The 21527-nt window shown below is 39.0% G+C and overlaps 1 protein-coding gene and 1 pseudogene across 2 annotated transcripts in view; one reads left to right on the top strand and one right to left on the bottom strand.

Annotated features, from left to right (window-relative positions):
* Col19a1 (collagen type XIX alpha 1 chain) overlaps positions 1-21527 on the top strand; it is a 324630-nt gene that overhangs the window by 76299 nt on the left and 226804 nt on the right. For both annotated transcript variants that reach the window (XM_060369802.1, XM_060369801.1), the window contains exon 10: positions 2453-2497. In XM_060369802.1, coding sequence (XP_060225785.1) covers positions 2453-2497 — 45 coding nt within the window. The remainder of the gene's footprint in view (positions 1-2452; positions 2498-21527) is intronic.
* LOC110560432 (ADP-ribosylation factor 1-like) lies at positions 14539-15114 on the bottom strand (annotated as a pseudogene).

The following is a 21527-nucleotide window of genomic DNA, read 5'->3' as shown; positions in this document are numbered from 1 at the left end:
TCTCAGATTGGTTTAAGCAAAAATATTTACAATGATGTAGAATATCCAACATTGCAAAAACGTTACCCTAAGCTCTTCAAGATACACCTTTCTGCTTTGGCCTGGCAGTGTAGACCAATCATCCTCCATCACACAGGAGGCTCAAGTAGGGATATTGCATGTCCACGGCCTGCCAGCTTATAGAGTGAGCCTAAGGCTAGCCTGGACAACCTGGCAAAAGCATGTCTCAAAGTGAAGAGTAAAAGGGGGCTGGAAATACAGTTAGGTACGGAGTGCTTTCTTACCCAGTATGAAGCTGTAGATTCAATTCCTTATACAAGAAGAAAAAAGAACCCTGCAGAATGTTGCATCATACTTATGATGAATGAGAAGTTTTCCATCATGTAGGGTGAGTCTCTCTGTGCCTGACATCTTTCTCCTCACCACAATGAACTTCCTCTGTATCCTTTGCTATCCACCCAAGGACTGCTTTCTCTGGGAACAAGCTCAACTGTCCATGCCAAGCATTCCTGGATGCACAGAAACTAATGTACTCCAGATTCCCAGGGGGAAGAGGAGTCGCTTCAGGTGGAGCCAGCTGTCTTGGTACAGTCCAGACAACCTCACTAGGGGGGACAGCATCATTGATGCAAATTTAGATGTCCCCACCAAGCCAAACATACCATCCCTACATTCCGATGAAGTGTCACCAGTTTTAATAGCAAAATGTCTGAAGGTGCTATGCATCTAGGTTTATATGTATTTGTTTATATATGTGTGTGGAAATGTCATTTGAAAATACATGCTTTTATTTACAGTCACAGCTTTTAAGAATGTTTCTTTGCCTAGCCCCTTAGAGATCACAACATTGGCCTGGGAGCCATGAAAGGGCATGTTTCTGGGTCTCCTCACAGCAGTTCTTGACAAAACCCACTGGTACAGCATGGGCCGCATCTGCGAGCTGAGCTGCAAGCTAAGGGATGTGTGGATTTTTCTGCTGGCAAATACCGTCGGACTTTCCAGCAGCTGTTTTCGGTGGCTGCGTCATGCTGACATCGTGGCTGAGGCGCTAGGGGCACTTAGCAGCTTCAATGTCAGCTTGAATTTCCAGATGGAGTTAAATTCTCTATTTTAGAAGGCACACTATTAAGAGAAGGGCAGACCCATGTACCTATGAACTAAACTGTTGTTTGATGATAGCGTGTTGAGGATAAATGAAGCAGAAAATAATTATTAATTGTGTTTCTATACACACACACACAAACACACACTTTTTATTTGAATGTATGGATGTGCCTATATACTCATAAATGATCTATGTACAGATAATAAGAACTCATATTTTAATCTATATAATTGATGTAAAGTTTAATTATATCATGTTCCGCTCTGTGGAAGCATTACAGAAAAGCTGAGATCAGAAACTTTTCATCTCTAGCTAGGTCAGATGGCATGCGTGTATTTGTTATCCCAGAAAATAGTGGTAATGGAGGCCAGAGGCTCCGCAGTTCAAGGCCATTGTGAGCTTTTAGAGCTTTGGTGACACTTCACCAGAACACAGAAATGACATGTTTGGCTTTGGGGGAAACCTCTAAAATGCATCATGGGCTCAAGGACAGTCTGATCGGCAAAAATATCTTCTGAAAAGAACTTAAATAGAAAAATAAAAGAAACAAACAAAAATGTTGGTCTCTCATGTCTGTGCACTCAGAAAACAAGGGCTGGATCCCATATGCCATGGTTTCCAGTGAGTGCATGGCAGATATGGCCCACCTCTAACCCCTCCCTACTATGCAACCATAGGTCTCAGGCAAATAGGAGGCTCTCCATGAGCATTTACTAAATGTTTGTTAGAATGTCATCAATCTATTTATATTAAATTAGGCCAAAAATAAACTTAGGGATTTGAAAGTATTCGGCTGATGGAAAGACACTTGCACTTTTAGATTTCCAGAACAGCACAGAGAACAGAACCTCTGTTAGTGGCTGTGAGTCACATGAGCAGATCAGAGAGGAGTCTGGGGCTGCAGGCAGGTGGGCTCAGGACTCCAAGGGTCATTGCTAGCTCCACTCAGTATGAACCTCTCCTTAGACGCTCATGTAGAAGGTAGGTTTCAAAAGAGACTGTGTCTTCGGGATTTAGTGAGATGCTACTGAGGACAAGAATGGCAAACTCGGTCTGTGCTGTGTAATTCGATTCTCAGTGCAAATCAAGATGGTAACATGCTCAGATGCTTTCTTTGTGGAATTCTTGGCTTTGTGAGATGAGATTTTTCTAGAAGGCAGGAAAGTATTCAGAAAGCTGTTCCTTTAGTGTGTTGTACTATTCAGACTCTGTTGTTTAGTATTGTTTTAGAGCTTCATAGCACAAGAACTTATTTAAATCAATGATAACTTTTAATGTTAGCCATGTCACTATTATTATGAAAGTAAGTATTGTTCTTATTACTATAATCATGCTCTTCTTTTACAGGGAGAACAAGGACATGAAGGCATCAAAGGAGAAATTGGTGAAAAGGTAATCTTTTTTTTATTCATTTATAAGATGAGGTATGCTCCTGAGATAGTTTAATGTGACATTTGTCTTCTTTTGTATTTTCTATACAACATATGTAATACTTTTATAGTGATTCTAAAAATATTTGCATCAATTAGAGTAGTCAATACATTGGTGATTGACAGAAATAGTTCTAAACTTACTTAGTGGTCAGGTACTTTTAGTTAAATTCCACTTATTTGTAAAAGATGCAAAAATTTATTGAGCACTGTATATTTATGTTATGGTGTCATTGGTCCACTATGGATAATGTCTCTAACTAACAGTTTGCTAGCATGAACATTAGCTTATCATTGGATTTTTTTTCCTGAGGGGAAATTAAGGGGTAAGAGGAAAGAGCTAACTGGAACAGAAAAGCTACCACACAGTAAGATCAGAATTATTCCAAAGGTTTAATGGAAGGATGGTGAAAAGGTATGGGTGATGTATAAGACACTCCCAAGACTTTTAAATGTCTGGGGTCATATTACAGAACACTTATTAATGCTACAGGTTACAGATACAAAGTCAGAGAAAACTGTGGGGAAGGCTTCGGACAGGGCTAAAGGAAGGGCTTTTTCCAGGGCAGTCAGTCCCAAGTGTGGACCTTGGCAAGAAATACCCCATTAAGCCCTGAGCTCCTGCTGGATAAGCCGGCAGAGCCAGTCAGGTGGATGTAGCCCATGAACAGGAGTACCCTGGGGCTCAAAGGAGGGTGGAAACTGGTAGACTGTGGTCCTTGAGGGAAGAAAAATGATGGATGTCATCACATCACCCTCTCAAAATCTAGTTCTGCACTATACACCTTTCAGCAGTATTTTATTCCAAGATGTAACTACTCAAATCATCTGATAGCTTTCAAAAAAATCAAGCATTCTTTTAAAACTTATGTGGCTTCTGTAGGTGGAATAGATGATGTCAAGTTGGCCAGCACTGCTTGTGTCTAGCTCTCTTGGCAGTGATCAGTTATTTGCCTCTTCTATACGTATTTATAGAGACAATGAGCATCTTCTATAATTACAGGACAAATTACACATGTTGTAAGCTACATGATAATTACTTTTCCTCACTAAAGTGGGAGAGAGAAGGAAAGAGAGAGAGCCATATAATAACCATACAATTGAGAAAATCCATTAAAATTATAACCATTTCCAAGGGTCTTTTAGAAATCTCTTGAATATTTTTTTTTACTTTAGAATTATAGCTAATTATCAGCCCATGTCCTTAGGCCTTATTTACATGTATATTTGGTTAATTAGTGGTATTTTATCTGTAGAAATAAGTGAACCTAAGCAAGGCATAATATGCTTTCTATAATTTAGTCACCGATACCCATGGTTATTTTGCTATACTCTGAACATAGCTGGTATTTTGTGGTAATAAACGGATTCTCATAAACTGAATATGAATGAAATACATTATGTATATGTGTCACAACGTGATAAGAAAAGCCATTATTTTATATAATAACATATTTGTTAATCAAACCTATAAAAAGAACACACATTCAGTGAATTTTGCACCTAAAATTTTTCTTCTGCTTCCTCGTGTTTATTGACTGTTGCATTCAAGCAACCCCTTCTACCATAAGGAGTGAACAATTTTATATTTTATATTCATATTTTATATTCATGTAATCACCTTTATGCTTAGAAGGCCCTGCTTTAATACAATACATTAAATCTTGTATTCTTTTCAGTATTGCAAGCTGAAAAAAAAGATGAATTATGTCTATATCTGTTCCATGAAACGTGTTTTTTCATATGATGAATAAATGAGGTCATGTGGTGGACACAGGTTTTGAGATAAAGAAAGAAAACTGTAAGAGCCCCCAATTTTGTGTGATAATATCAAGATTCATGGGTTGCTCACAGTTCACTGCTTTCTGAACAAAATCATCCAGCTACACTTAAATTACAATTCCTTATGAAAGAATAAGTATAATTACTTGAACAATACCTTTCTTCTTAAAATCATATTTTTTCCTTTGCTATATTTAAAATTTGATGATTTTGAGTGACACAATACACTAATTGTAGACTAAATAATTCAGGAAGTTATGAGGAATTTCATATCTACCAAGGGCATATGATTTTGGACAAAAATGATATTGACTGAAATAAAGCATAATGTGTGTTGATTTCCAAGTGTTGTTTACACAGGCAAGATCAAAAATCTGCTGTTCATCATAGCCAGAAATTAAGACATCAGCCTAATTTACCTCATTAGAATGGCCAAGAGATGCCTCCCGAGTAAAATTTACAGATGTGCTTTTCTTAGTCCAAAGAATTTATCAAGTACAGACTTATCAAGTACAGATCTGTTTATCCCTTGGTATTTATGGGGGATTGGTTTCAAGACTCCCCCGAACATGTCAAAACCCTACAGACACTCAAGTGCCTTTTATGAAAGGCTGTGTGCCCTATGGTTATTTTGCTGTATATTTTAATTGACTTTAAATTATTAATAGTACCTAATACAAAACAAATGCTATGTATGTAGGTGTTATACCCTATTGGATGATGAAAAATAAAAAGCCCTCACTGTGTTTAGCACAGACAAATACTTTTTTAGGTTTTTTATTTTTATTTTAATTTTTAATATTGATTACAGTTTATTCACCCCCCATCCCAGCTGTAGCCCCCCTTCTTCATTCCCTCCCAATTCCACCCCTCCCACCTCTCCTCCCATGCCCCTCTCCAAGTCCACTGATAGGGGAGGTCCTCCTCCCCTTCCATCTGACCCTAGCTTATCAGGTCTCATCAGGAATGGCTGAATTGTCTTCCTCTGTGGCCTGTTAAGGCTGCTCCCAGCACAGGGGAAGTGATCAAAGAGCCAGCCACTGAGTTCATGTCAGAGACAGTCCCTGTTCTCCTTACTAGGGAACCCACTTAGATACTGAGCTGCTATGAACTACATCTGTGCAGGGGTTCTAGGTTATCTCCATGCATGGTCCTTGGCTGGAGTATCAGTCTCAGAAAGGACCCCTGGGCCCAGGTTTCTTGGTTCTATTGCTCTCCTTGTGGAGCTCCTGTCCCCTCCAGGTCTTTCTATATCCCCCTTCTTTCATAAGATTCCCTGCATCCTGCCCAAAGTTTGGCTATGAGCCTCAGCCTCTGCTTTGATACACTGCTACGTAAAATCTTTCAGAGGCCCTCTGTGGTAGGCTTCTGTCCTGTTCCCTGTTTTCTTCCTCTTCTGATGTCCATCCTGTTTGCCTTTCTGAGTAAGAATTGATCCTTTTACCCAGGGTCCTCCTTCTTCCTTAACTTCTTTAGGTGTACAGTTTTAGTATATTTATCTTATATGTTTAATATCCACTTGAAAGTGAGCTATACTATGTGTGTCTTTCTGCTTCTGGGATACCTCACTCAGAATGATCTTTTCCAGACCCCACAATTTGCCTGCAAATTTCATGATTTCCTTGTTTTTAATTGCTAGGTAGTATTCCATTGTGTAAATGTACCACAATTTCTGTATCCATTCCTCAACTGAGGGACATCTGGGTTGTTTCCATATTCTGGCTGTTATGAGTAAAGCTGCTATGAACATGGCTGAGCAAATGTCCTTGCTGTATACTTGAGCATATTTTGGATAGATGCATAGGAGTGGTATAGCTGGATCTTGGGGTAGCACTATTCCTAATTGTCTGAGAAAGCGCCAGATTGATTTCCAAAGTGGTTGTACAAGTTTACATTCCCACCAGCAGCAGAGGAGGGTTCCCCTTTCTCCACATCCTCTCCAGCATGTATTGTAACTTGAGTTTTTTATTGTAGCCATTCTGATGGGTGTAAGGTGAAATTTCAGGGTCGTTTTGAATTGCATTTATCTAATGACTACGGATGTTGAGCATTTCTTTAAATGTTTCTCTGCCATTTGATATTCCTCTATTGAGAATTCTGTTTAGCTCTGTACCACATTTTTTAATTTAATTATTTTTTTGATTACTTGATTTGTTGCTTTTTAACTTCTTGAGTTCTTTATCTATACTGGATATTAGCCCTCCATCAGATATAGGGTTGCTGAAGATCCTTTCCCAGTCTGTAGGCTGTGGTTTTGCTCTGGTGTCAGTGTCATTTGCTTTATAGAAGCTTTGCAGTTTCATGAAGTCACATTTATTGAATGTTGATATTAGAGCCTGTGTTGTTGGTATTCTGTTGAGGACGTTGTCTCCTGGGCCGATGAGTTCAAGGCTCTTCCCCATTTTTAATTCTAACAGATATGGTGTGTCCAGTTTTATGTTGAGGTCTTTTGTCCATTTGGATTTTAGTTTTGTGCAGGGTGATAAGTATGCATCTATTTGCATTTTTCTACATGTAGATATCCAGTTAGACCAGAACCATTTGCTGAAGATGCTATCTTTTTTTTTTTCATTGTATGGTTTTGGCATCTTTGTAAAAACTTAGGTCTCCATAAGCATGTGGGTTTATTTCTGGGTCTTCTATTAGATTCCATTGATCGACCAGCCTGTTTCTATGCCAGGACCACGCAGTTTTTACTACTGTTGTTCTATAGTACAGCTTGAGATCAGGGATGGAGATACCTCCAGAAGATCCTTTATTGTACAGGATTGTTTTAGCTATTCTGGATTTCTTGTTATTCCATATGAAATTGAGAAATTTTCTTTCCAGCTCTGTAAAGAATTGTGTTGGCAATTTGATGGCAATTGCTTTGAATCTGCTTTTGGTTTGATGTGTTTTTTTTTTTACTGTGTTAATCCTGCCAAGCCATATTTTTCCTGATTTATTACCTAAAATGCAGTTGGTTTTGATTTATTCATGAGTTGATATTGACCATGGGCATACATTAAGTACCTAAAGACTTTCAGCTACTTTCAGCATTCTTGCCTGGGAGAAAGACTGAGCCAGGGAGGTGCAGACAGCATGGAGCACTTGAAGCATCTTGTAGTCTTGAGTGTCCATGAGGAGCAGGTTATGGAGACTCATGTTGACACTTATGGAAATGACCCATTTTCACTATGCTGTTTATCAATGTTTTCTCCCACTCTATGTCAGGCTAATAACAATAAAGAAACTACAAAATAACAATTGCACATGGCTCAGTTTCTTAAACCCATCACTGGAAAACTAGACCTTGTGAAGGACTAAATATGTGACTTTAATTGTCCTGCTGTGGCCAGAGTCCTCATTGCATGCTAAAATTCCACAAGATATGTTTGTGAGAAAATTATGTTTATTACCCAACTATTCCCCTGGTTTTATAATGTTGTACATATTTTTTACTGTAGAGTGTCTGCTGGATATTTCATTGAGTCCTGTTTCTAGTTGGTTACTTTAAATACACAATATTTAATTATATGAAATGTGTTAAATTCAAATGAGTAAAATTACAAAAAAAAATGTATTTTTGAAATACCATACTAGAAAGCTGTATGGTAGTATTTATAATAAAGTCGTGTATCTAAACATTTGTATTCTTTAATCAACAATCCACATCAGGCAATTTTCAGATGATATAATTCAAATTTTCAGGTGCCAGCTTAAAATGCAGTGTGTGTGTGTGTGTGTGTGTGTGTGTGTGTGTGTGTTCCTCTTGCTACTTTTATTAATACTGAGGTCACTTGCATTAGTTACATGTGCAGCAAGGTTTTTTTATGGTAATTTTTTTATTTTAATTTTTTTATTAATTACCCTTTATTTACTTTGTATCCCCCCCCCTGTAGTTCCCTCCTTCCTCCCCTCCCAATTCCTATCTTCCTCCTCCTTCTCCACGCATGCCCCTCCCCAAGTCCACTGGTAGGGGAGGTCTTCTTCTCCTTCCCTCTGACCCTAGTCTGTTAGGTTGCTTTTGTGGTTTCAACAGAAGGGATGGCCAGTACTTCCTAGAAAATACCTCTACACAGGTATTTGAATTAGTCATTCATGTTGAGTTTTAATCAAGTGAAAACGCAGTATTGGATCCATTCTTGCTGTTCTTTTGATTTGTATGTGTAGAATTAAAATGTAACAGTATCTTCAGATATTATGTCTTACATGTAATAATGTGTAAACACAAAACTAATAAGTGTGGTGGGCGATGTAGTTGGTAGAATTTTATTCATTTATTTCTGACAGATTGTGAAATTTATTTAACTTATAAACAAACCTAAGAGATGAGACAATATTTTTATACCAGTAGCATAAAAAGTTGTCTCTTGTGAATAACTGAAACATAGGACTTCTAGCACTATATCATAGTTCTACATAATCAGACAATCAACAGTAACTATTCACTATTTCAAATAATCCAGGTTCTATTAGCAGAAAGTGTGGTCATTTTAGTCAATTGTTCATTTAACTGTTTACACGTTAAGGCCACAAGGAACTCGAGGAATTGACAGGGAGCAATGACCTTTGGCCACTTAAAAATTAATGAGAAAATGGTCAAAGAAGAAATTTATGAATGTTCATAATCTTCAGGACACCATGGAGCAGCATTTTAGGTCAGTCAACAAGTTTCTTTAGCCAGATGGAGAAGTCCACACTAGTTGAGAATCTTAGATCCTTGTCAGAGGTGGTTGATGCATAGACTCACGGTAAATCAAATCGACCACACTTTATCTATCAGGACAGGAACATGTGCTCCCAACCTTTCCAGTAGCACTCCAAAGAGAAACTTGACTGACAATTTCTTGTGGTACTCATGGGGTAAATGAATCACATGTTCCTGGATGCTGTTTCAGCTATGTGCCAGCTGTGTGAACAGGTGTGTATTCTTTACCATGACCGTTTCCTTTATAAGTTACTCATTCCTAGTTATCAGAATAGCAGTAGGAAGTTAAAACATGCCTAGTGAATTAAAGATATTCCATAAAAAGTAAATAATCAGTAGACAAACTATGAAATATATACAAAGTATTGGTATTTTGAGAGAACAGGCTCGACATGATTAGTATGCTTAAGTTTTCAATTTGCATAATGCTAATTCCCAACTCTCCTTGTAAACAAGTAAATAAAATATTCAAGACCACTACCTACTTGTACAAAACAAGTTTGCCTAAACCAGCACTAACATAAGACAATATTGGTTTGTTTGGCCTCTTTTTCTATGTCTTCATTCTTTAGTCACATTGATCCTCCAGTGTGCTCATCTATCACTTCTAGGCAGGGATGTTGGCTGATGGTAGCTAACCTATGCTGGATATTAAAAGGAAGAGTGTGTCTTTATTCTAGAAGGCCGCTCTCTTTCCAAACATTATTGCAGACTTTTGCTCAAGGCAAGGGTCCAACAACAAAGCAAAACCATGGAAGGCCTTTTGAGACTCTTGCCTTGGAAGTAGCAGGCCACATCTCCACAGTATGCTGTTAGAAAGCAAGTCCCAAACACAGCCCAGGGTCAAGAGGTATGGTACTGGGCCCCACCCACCTTTTGATTACAGAAAGAATAAATAAATATATGAAGGGATGGGAAAAAGCTAGATTTCATGACAAATGGAACACAAATGAGATAAACTGTCTTACCTTTAAATCAATAGTTCACTTTGTTGCTCTCATTCTTTCATAACCTGAAGTACCTTCGTTATCCTTAGTAGTGTTTAAAACTATAAAGAATATACTTCCAAACTTGATTGACAGCACTACTTTATATGTAAAACAATTACAGAAAAATAAAACTCATTGTAAAAGTGACAGAAAAGAAGTATTCATTATATCAATGAATTATGTTCCACTTTTATCTAATATCATATGCTTTTTAATTTTAGTTACAATAAAACTGTTAGAATAAATGGAAAATGCAAGTCAGAAATGAAACATGTTTTCAGAATTTTACTATTAAGGCTTTCTTGACAATTATGATTAACATTAATATTCAGAACTAAGGCAAGTTTGCTAAATCCTGTTATTACAATGAGGCACTTTGCCACCATCACTACAAAGCGACTGTCAACCTGTCACCTTACTTCCTGTGAATTCTCCCATGGTTCACTTTGCAGAACTTCCCTGAACGTTAACCTGATATAGAATTATTTCATTTGCCCTGATAACAGGTGCAAAACTTCTCAAACTTTTAGTCAGGACTCACGTGTTTCATTTGACAGCTGACTTGAAAAATGAAGAGAACAGATGGGAGTAGAATAACTGTAATTTCAAAAATCAGAGCAATTTATGCGTGGCCACTGAAAATTAGTATGGGAGTAACCATGCCAATTTTCAATTATCCATGGTGACAGGCAGTTGGAACTCAGGAATGGTAGTGCCAAGTCAGAGGCTTAACATTAGTACAGACTGTATGCTATTTCCCCAACCCTTACAGTGCTATTGGATAAATACTAACATGATGTATCATTAACCTTTTTTCACTCATTAGTAGTTACAGAAAATAGAATATTAAAGAGAGATGCATATATATACAAATAAGAATAATTTTTACAAACATTCAATGAACATATATTGTTTCACTATGTGACTATATATTATTTTATTTAATGATTCTCTTTTGGAAATGTGTCTTTTCTATGTATTCTTGGTGACTTTGGCTAAGTGAGGATTGTTTTGTTGAAGACTAAATAACTATATAAGTGATGACTTAAGGAGACCACTCAGAGTCTTGTCAAGGCCTGGATGTGAAGGGCAAGAGCAAAAGGGCAGGACCTGGAGGATGATGGGTTACTGCAGAGGAAAACGTTTATGTATCGGAATCGAAGCATGGTCCTTGAAAGGAAACATTCTGAACAGGATATGGGCCGAAAGAAAAGAATGGACACACTTATAGAAAATTGGGACTATCTTATAGGTCCTAAGGACTGTCACTCTAAAGCCAGTAGTATCTCACTTTTAAGAAATTTCTGCTAAGGCTTATAACAAGACAAAATTGTCACCACTATTACTTAACAGTGCCCTGCAGTTTTTTGAGCAATGTCAATTTTACTTGTAAGCTACAACTTAAATCTACCTGTTTCTCTACATCTGCCTGAACACCACCAAACCCTAAGCACTCATGAGACACATCTTCCTCTCACATTCACTCTCCACACGTATGGCCAGATGGATCTTTAAAAGCTAATTGCATGGGCTCCCATTTTTACAATGTTCTCATGGTTTCCCATTAGGTTGAAGTCCAACCCCTAATACATTCTATAAACTCTTGTGGGGTCTGACCTGCTCTTTATCCCTGGAACCCTTATCTCCTCACCCCCCACTCTGTTGCTTTTTTTTTTTTTTCTTTCAGTTCTTTCATCTCACCGGATTTTTCCATCCACTGATGTCTCTATTTTGTTTCCTGTTGCTGTTGTACAATCCTCTGACAAAAGCAATTTAGGGGAGAAGGGTTTACTTGGTTCAAGATTCCAGGTTACAGTCCATCACTGTATGGGAAGTCAAGCCATGGGAAGTCAAGCCAGTAAGAGCTTGAAGATGCCAGTCATATTTCATCCACCGCCAAGGGCAGAGGGCAGTGGATGAATGCAACACACCTGTGTTCATGCCACTCTCTCCTTTTCATTAAGCTCATGATCTCCTCCGTAGGGAATGAGTCACTCCTGATGGGCAGGGCTTCCTCCCTCAAACCCGCCATAGGCGTGCCCACAAGCCAACTTGATCTAGCCAGTCTCTCACTGAGATTTCTTCTCCAAGTTATTCTATATTGTGTGAAACTAACAATTAAAATGAACCATCACAATTACTGTACTTCTACTCTGTCATTGTACCTTGAAGAGTTACTTTTCCTGCTGTCATAATTTCTAATTAAACCTTTAACACTGTAATTCATCTGTAATTGCTTATCATAGTTACAATTGTAACTTTCCTGGCATGTGATTTTTTTTTCTTTATACTCATTTCCTCTTAGTCAGATAGAAATTCTATGACAGAAGATATCAGCCTACAGTTTTGTTTTTATCTCTAACACCTTACATAATGCTTAGTGCATAAAAGAACTTAATTAATGCATTCATTACCACCAGGAAATAGTGTGGACAAGGTTTAATGTTTCCTTTTCACCTTATCAAAAAGTATTTGATAAATATTTTGATACATTCAATATCCTGTTTTTCAAACTCCTGCTATTTAACTTGTGAGGAAGAGTTACATGTATACAGCATTTAGTGTGTGCACATGCACATACTCATGAAATTATATATGTATCATTACTATAACTGCACCTCAATGAAGAATAAATTAAAATATTTCAACTTTATTATTTAGAAATTACATTTTTAGCAGGCAGTATCTAGTTCTATATTATATCTGTCACAACTACTCAATGCATTTAATACCAGATACGACACTATCTTTTAAAGTTAGTGGTAATATTAAAAATTATCTGCTGACTCCCGTGCTGTCACTCTTAGTTACAATTATGGTGGAACTGTTGGTTATTCACTGTAGTGACCTTAAAGCGCTTTTGTTTGAGAGATTCATTCATTCATTCATTATTTTATGCCATTTAAGGACAAAGGAATAGGAAGATCTGGGGGTATTTAACACGAACCTGGTCCTTATGTGTAGGTTTAAAGGTTTTTGTTAATCTGGTGATTTTCCTCTTATTATCACTTTCACTCTAATCCGCCCAGTTCTTTACTCAGGTTCTGAGCTACTCGAGTTTCCCTGCTCCTGCTTTGGCTTCTGGTTCTCCTTGCTCTGTCCATCCTGTCTGACAAGGCCTCCTCTGCTCACCACTGCCTCCCTCTCCAGCTTCCTCATTCATTTCTTGACATCCACCCCATTCTCTACACTTATTTCACCTCCCTGCCATCCCTGCCTGAGTTTCTCCCTGGATATTTTCATGTTTCCTTCTTAGCAGCTCTAAGGAGAGATTGTTTTAAATATAAATGCATGGGTTCCCTAGCAGGTGACTTGAGGGTATTTTCGCATCAAGGAAAAAGATGTATTATACAGTCCTGCCATTATTACCACCCCTGAGCTTGTTTGCATTTCTGAAGACTGAATCCAGGGCTCTGCATATGCTGGGAAAATACTCTATCACTGAGCTGATTCCCAAGTCTCTATTCTTGACCATTTCTGAATAAGACCAAGTTCCATATACAAGTAAGGTCAAGGCTGTCTTCCCATTCGGTGACAGAGTTTTAGTGTATAAAACAAAAATATGTGCTTTAAAATGTTGCTTTTTCAAATTGTGCATTGATAGCAGTAAGAGGTTCCATGATGCCAAATTAACCAGTTCTGAGATTTCCCCAAGCTAAATTTAACAACTCCACTTTCTTCAGTGTTTGTCAAAATACAAAAGGAAGAAGATTTGCCGTCTTTCGATGGCAAATCTGACCCTTGCAGGCTGAGGCTTCCTAGCTACTTCACACATGGAGATGGGGGTGCTCCAGGATGTGGGTCTGTAATGGACCGAGCCTCCCAGCTTGCACGTGCTCCTGCCGGTGAGGCCCAGGCCTCCTGCCAGCGCGGCCAAGTGGGCCGAGGAGTAAGCCGGGTATGCAGACAGGCCTGGCCACACAGCAAGTACAAGCCGGGCCCTGCATCTCACAACGGTCCCCAGCCCACCCCATGCTAGCACAAGTACAAGCACGATGCAATGGTGACCCAAAGTCAGGCAAGTCATGGGGTCTCTACTGTGACCATGCTGCGGATGGTGGCTTCTTCGGCACCTTATCTCCTGTTCCCACAGGCAACAGGTGAGCTGATGGACTGGCATTCAGGCCGTAACCACAAAACCTACACTAGTCATAGTCTCCGTTCTGTGTGTACAAGTGTTCTTGTCCTGTGTTTTTAACTTGTCCTGTATTTTTAAAAAATGCACTGAGTTTGGGTTAAAAACCAACCACCAAATGGACACCGACACCAGTCTACAGCCCAATGGCTCCCGGAAGCCAGATGCCCCTCCACCCAAATCCCTTCTCAGTAATGACAGTGAGTTGATTCTCTTTTTACAATAAAAAAGCTACGTGATATTGCATAGGAGTACCAGAAACTGCCTCAGTGGAAACAAACTATTTACATTAAATAAAAACCTGGCTGCAGGCTGCACATGTACAGCACGGTGCAACTGTGACTGACCCAGGGAAACAGCTTCCGGCGGCGCCCAGGACCACAGAGAGGAACTCGGAGGGCGGAGAAGAGGAAGTGAGGGGGAGGGAGGGGTCTGGTTCACTTCTGGTTCCGGAGCTGACTGGACAGGCAGTCCAGTCCTTCAGGGAGCCCGTGCCTGCTGCGCAGGTGGCCTGAGTGTACCAGTTCCTGTGGCGTAGAGTGCACCCCCAGCTTGTCTGTGATGTCAGCCACATCCATGGCATTGGAGGAGGGGGCGTCCTGCTTATTGGCAAACACCAAGAGAACGGCATCCCGGAGCTCATCTTCAGGTAGCATCCTCTCACGAGCTCTTCACGGGCCTCGTTCACACGCTCTCTGTCATTGCTGTCCCCTAGGAAGATCAAGTCTTGGGTGTTCTGGAAGTAGTGGTTCCAGAGCGCCTGGATCTTGTCCTGCCCACATCCCACACAGGGAGCTGATGTTCTTGTACGCAACAGTCGCCACGTTGAAACCAGTGGTGGGATGGTGGTCACGATTTCGCCCAGCTTCAGTTTGCAGAGAATTGTTGTCTTCCCCGCGGCATCCAGGCCCACCATGAGAACGCACGTTTCTCTTTTTTTTGCCAGAAAAGCCCCTGAAGAGGTTTGCAAAGATGTTCCCCATGCTTGTGGACAGGTGGAAGTGATACCAGCCAGATGCCTCCACGGAGGCACTGGTTTCGCTCCCTGCTTTAAAATGTTTTAAGTGGAATGGGTTAAAGTTTACATAACTTTGAAATTTTACCAGTTAATAAATATACATTATTGACAGAACTTATTTGGGCATTCCGGATGCTAGGAAAGCGACCCGTGTCACAAAATACCAGTCGGCAGGTGCATTGTTTCCCTTTAAAAGCCGGGGCCATAATCATTGTATGAACAACTCACAACATAGCAATTGCTGAGTGAGCGCGTCCCAGCAAAACGGCAGAATTCCCGTACAGCAAGCGGCAGTGTTGCCGCGGCTCCTGCACATGAAGCTTGTGCAGTGGCTGGCTGTGCAAAGCTTACGACCAGCCTTCGCTTCTTACTCTAATACCTTCAGGAAACGGTTTTCAGGTTCTCTTCCTTGATCATCCTCGCAATCCCCTTTAAGCTGTATAGCTGGCCTTCGGTGATCTTCTTTAATAGCAGAAGAGAGTTAAAAAACAAGACACAGAAATCCATTAACATGCTCTTCCGTTTTCTACACTTTTCCTCATGGCTCTCACTGGCTGCTGATGAATACACTGCATGATGACACACAAGGACCAACTTACCCAACCTGGATGCTCGGGGCAAGAATTTCATAGAATGTTATTTTATGTACCTGCTTTTGTCCAGCCCAAGGAGTGTAGCTTGCTGGTTGTTACAACGCAGATGGTGTGAGCTGGCTGCATTCCAGGAGCTCAACGTTAGGGCGTCTACTTAGGATTTACTTAATGTGGACTGATGATTCATGGAGATCATATCTTACAACAGCCTTCAGGTTGAATAAAAAATTCTTTCTTAGTTAATGGTAAGTTAGGTGGTCACCTACCTTGGCTCTCACCTTTTCTTCCAATTTTGTTAGATGGGGAACTTTCTCATTAATGCTGATGGAAGGCAATTATAAATTATTTGCTTTAAGTCAAAATCTGTTATTTTGATTAATCAACCTGAGAATCTTTTAGAGAGTTCAAGGCATCTGCTGTACTTTCAGGTGTATTGGTAATATCTAAGGTGAGAGTCAGCATCTCATTGTGCTTTATTGATAAATTTGCAGGCTCTTTGTAAATTTAATTTTTGTTTATTATTTATTGCAATTTACTCATTTTGTATCCTGACTGTAGCCTCCTCCCTTGTCCCCTCCCAGTCTTACCCTCCTCCCTCTTCTTTTCCTATGCCCCTTCCCCTAGTCCACTGATAGGGGAGGTCCTCCTCTCCTACTGTCTGACCCTAGCCTATCAGGTCTCAAAAGACTGGCTGTATTGTCTTTCTCTGTAGCCTTGTAAGGCTGCACACCACCGCAGGGGAAGGTGATCAAAGATCCAGCCCCTGCTGCTCTTACTAGGGAATTCACTTGGAGACTGAGCTGCCTATGGGCTACATCTGAGCAGTGGTTTTAGGTCCTCGACATACATGATCCTTGATTGGGGTATTGGTCTCTTCAGGGCCCGCTGAGCCCAGATTTTTTTGGGTTCTGTTGGTCTCCTTGTGGAGCTCCTATTCTCTCCAGGTCTTTCTATCTCCCTTTTCTTCCATAAGATTCCCTGCACAGTGCCCAAAGAGTGGTTATGAGTTTGAGCATCTGCTTGATACCCTGTTGGATAGAGTCTTTCAGAGGCCCTCTGTGGCAGGTTCCTGTCCTGCTCTCTGTCTTCTCCTACTTCCGATGTCTATACTGTTTGCTCTACTGAATGAGGATTAAGCATCTTTTCTACAGTCTTCCATGTTGTTTAGCTTCTTTAGGAGTATAGATTTTAGTATATTTATCCTATATTATATAGCTAATATCCACTTACAACTGACTATATGCCAAGTGTGTCTTTCTGCCTCTGGGTTACCTTACTCAGGATGATCTTTTCTAGTCCCATCCATTTTCCTGTAAATTTCATGATTTCCTTGTTTTTAATTGCTTAGTAGTATTCCATTGTATAAATGTACCACAATTTCTGTATCCATTCCTTGGTTGAGGGACATGTAGGTTGTTTCCAGATCTGGCTATTATGAATAAAGCTGCTACAAACAATTTACTGATAGAATTAAGAGTCTTTCTATGCTGCTATATGTCATTGGGTTACTGATGCATTTCAGAAATGAATCTAATTATTCTTTTTTGTGTGTGAGTACCAAATCACCTAGGCAGTATAATAAATGAACAGCTTCCGAATCCAGTTAATGTTATGGCTGTTTCTAAGTCTTCACTTGAGAAAACAGAGAATGGGGCTGTGTTGCCTCTTCTTGAATCACAAGCATCCTGAAATAGTCTCTGAAAATATGGATAGATTATCCTACAATCAGGTAACTATCTTGAATCAGAATATAAGCATGTGGTCACTCCTCTTTTAGAACAGTGGCCTTCAAGTCTCATTGTTGACTCTAACTCCATTCTATTACAGTTATCACCTTTTTTAGCTTTGTAATGGTTGTGAATCTTATACATGTGAATTCTGGTGACCTGAGTCACTAATATAAGTGTTGAATAAGAAAAGGCATGCCATTGTCACCCAATCCTCTTTCTGGGCAACAACAGCCAAATGCATCTGAAGATAAAACAATATTGCTGCTTAACCATTGTCTTGCCTCACTGGCATTTAACCCATCCCTATCAACTAATCCTTTGTTAAACATTAACCCAATCAAATAAACTGAAGTTATAACACAGGCTATGTTTTAGAGATCATCTTATTCTCATGAATTCCTTAAAACTACTTTCAGAAATAATTTAGTCCAGATATCTACCAAGAATCATTATTAAAATACCTTTAATGTATCTATATTTAAAAAATGAAGATACATTATTGTATCACAGACCAGCCTACCATTCAAGATTCTCAGAGATTCATGTCAATGGGTGATTGCCATGAACTCTGGGTATCTGTCTTTCATCTGTGCTCTCTATCTTAATGTCTGTCTTGGTCTCAGGGGTTTCTAGCAACAATCAGTTAATTAAAAGGCATTCAATTTCTTTTCCAACCTTTTTGATGTCAATGAAACTCAATAAGAGACAAGAATCCCTTCAAAACACATGCTGGGTTTTAGAACAGGTTTGTTTGTTCAATCACCCATTTCTTTGATCATTTAGGACCTCCTCCAGATGAGCTACTGTGTTCAGCATTAAGATAACATGAAAGAGACTAAACCTCCTCTCAAAGAACACGTGTGAAGTGTTTGATGGTGGCTTGTGTAGGTTGTAGTATGAATAAGGAGAAAGGAGCACATGCTACCTGGGAGATAGAGGTACATTTAGGTCAAATCTTATTCATTAGTGCACACTGAAGGGTAAATAAGAGTTTGAAGAGTAAGAAGAGGCTGATGAAAGTTCAAACGTTCAGTGCACTATATTATGGGGAGAGTATAGGGAATCTGAAGGACTGTAGTGTGTGTCAAAATGGAAAGCAGTGTGACCACTGGAGGAGAAATAAGAGCTCCTTAGAAAATGACTGAAGTACAGCTTCAGGCAGAATGTCCAAAGATGGTGGAGAGGGAAACATCAAAGAAAGAACATCAGAGGTTCACTGGAAGCATCCAGTTGCTGATGCCTGTAGCTAACTTTCCTCAGTAGAGGTTCCATCAGACCCCCAGTCAACTGGGGTAAGGAAGCTGGATGTTTCTGGGAGAAATCTCTTATGAGAACACCCACCTGAAGCTTCCAGACAGAAGATTAGAGGATAAAATTCCTTCGGAAAACCTCAGGCAGCATAAGAATGACTTTAGTTAAGCTCTCCATTTCTACTCAAAATTTATAAAAACTGAACAGTTTAGTCTAGTGGGGAGGACAAATTTGACCTCTAGTATAAGTTTAGTCTGCTAGCCAAAATCTTGAGACAATGATATAAATCCAATCATCTAAGCTCCTTTTTGAGTAAAAAAAAAAAAAAAAAAAAAAAAAAAAAAAATCAATCAATCTGTCTATCTATCTGCCTATCTATCTAAGTAAAATGAAATATAGCCACTTCTTCTGTGAAGCAAACATGATTTGGTTTTGTTTGTCAAGTGTTATGGTGAGTTACTGATTATACCTGCTAACAAGCAGATACAGTGGCTACCAGTAACAACAACAAGAAGACTGACCCAAATTTCAACAATTTTCTGGCGAGGTGTCTCATCTTTACTCATGATCTTGCTCTTCTAGCTGTCAGAGAAACACCAGGGATTCTGTGTTTCCTCTATAAATCTGCTGGCATGTTATTCAACAGTTTCTTTGCTAGGATTTCATCTTGGCTTTTCAGAAGTAAAAAAATTTTATGTATAACTGGATTTTGCAAGCTAAGCTAGAGAGGCAGATAGATAGGCAGAGAGAGAGAGAGAGAGAGAGAGAGAGGAGCCAAAGATGGAGAAGGAACAGAAGTAGGGGTGTAACTTAAAATACAAAAAGTAAGGAGGAGAAATACAGGAAAAAAGCTTTGATACATTTTTTTTAAAAATACATGTTTTTGTCTCCACACATGCACTCACATGAATTGAAGAAGGTATGTCAAACTGTGTGTGTGTATTTTGTGTTTTTTTTTTTTTTTTTTTTGTGTGTGTGTGCATGTCTGTGTCAGAGACCATTCTTGGATGTCAGCCCTCACATTCTACCTTATTTGAGACAGGGTCTCTTGTTCACTGCTGTGTACTAGGCTCTCTGTCACTTCAGTTTCTGCCTTTGCATCTCATCTCTCCATAAGAAGTGCTTAGATTTCAGATGTGCTGTATTACCCTTTCGCACATAAGGTGGAAGGCAAGGGCTGACCCATATTTAAGTCGCTTAAATATTTAATATGTTCTAAGATAAAACAAGATAGTTTCTAAGAAGTTGAGATAATTCAATCACTCAGCTAATGAAACATAAACGAAAGCTAGATTTCATTCACAAGCACACATAGAAATGTATTAAATAAGACATTAGCAGATAGAATTGAACTGTTAAGCAAAGAGCCAAATAGGGTAAGATTAGGATGTCCATGGAGATTCTGGTTAAGGAATTACCAAGTGCATTACATTAGCCAATTAAAGGGTGTAAATTGAGCTGTCCTGTTAATATAGACTGAAGCTTTGAATAACATCAAGTAGCACACTTAATAAAATCCCCGGGTAATACACACTGATAAAATATTTTTATTGAAATCCAACAGTAAATATTACTAATAAAAAGAAAAAAACTGTATTAGAAACTGAATAAGCGAAGTTAACCCCTAAAGGTAAAAGTTCCATCACCATTGTTTCTTTTGAAAATTAAATAACATGAAATCAACTAAAAATGATAGTTCTATTAATATAGTAGTAATGAACATTTGCTCTTTCCAGAGGATATAAGAGTTAGGATAATTTAACAGCCCAAGATATCACAGCATTCTTAATTTCATCTTAGACAAAGGCTGGGAAGCACACCACACTAACATTCCATAAGATTTCTGCATCGCTGTAAATATCACATCACATATAGGAATAAGACTCGGAGCCTGGAACCTGACCTGTCCGTTCTATGATCAGACTAACTCTTATATTTCAATCAAGTAAAGAAGGATGGATTTTTTCTATAGAGACTCTGAAACTTTTGAATTTATCTTCACAAAAATAAATTCCAGATGGTTGAAAGAGTTAAGTCAAAATCAGTACAAAGCAATATATGTTTTATTTGTGAAAACTAAGAACAGGGTATACATACCAAAACATGAAAAGGACAGAAAAAAAAAGATTGTTTCTTACACATATAAAAATGAGCATGGTACAGGACCATTGTAAGCAAAATCAACTAAAAATGATAGTTCTATTAATATAGTAATAATGAACATTTGCTCTTTCTGGAGGATTTTAAAGTTCCGATGAGAAAGGAAAAACCCAGGTAACTCAGTTTTTAAGTGTGTAAGATCTATGACCAGGCAGTCACTAAACAGCAACCTCGCAATGTTAACACGGTAAAGCTGGAGCTTAACGGTAGTCTGTGATGTGTAATTTAAAGCAATTATGTGACGTGACTTAACACCCATTTGGCACCTGTTGCTGGATGGAATTCAAGGGCAAAGGCATGCCCATGCATTGCTGGTGGTATGCACAGAGCTGTATTCTCTTTGGGAAAGCAATTTGGCAACATCTGTTCAGAAATGAAAAATGCATAATCCTTTTACCTAGCAATCACCATCTTGAGAATCCTACTCCTGTGAAGTATGTCACAGGCAAATGATGGTGTTTATGGCTTTAAGGAGCATAAAGCTTTAATACAAGTCCTAATGGAGTCAGCTGAATCAGCCATTTACTAAGATCTGCACAGTTGGCCCACAAATGTTATGTAAGTATCACTTATTACATATACAGTACAAACCTTGTAGCGGGCTGAGTTGTAAGGAATACAATGGTGTTTATTGCAGTTTTACT

This window comes from Meriones unguiculatus, chromosome 16 (assembly GCF_030254825.1).
Source record: "Meriones unguiculatus strain TT.TT164.6M chromosome 16, Bangor_MerUng_6.1, whole genome shotgun sequence".
NCBI classification, from domain to species: Eukaryota; Metazoa; Chordata; class Mammalia; order Rodentia; family Muridae; genus Meriones; species Meriones unguiculatus.
The sequence above is the reverse complement of the archived record's forward strand: the minus strand, read 5'-3'. Positions and strand labels throughout refer to the sequence as shown.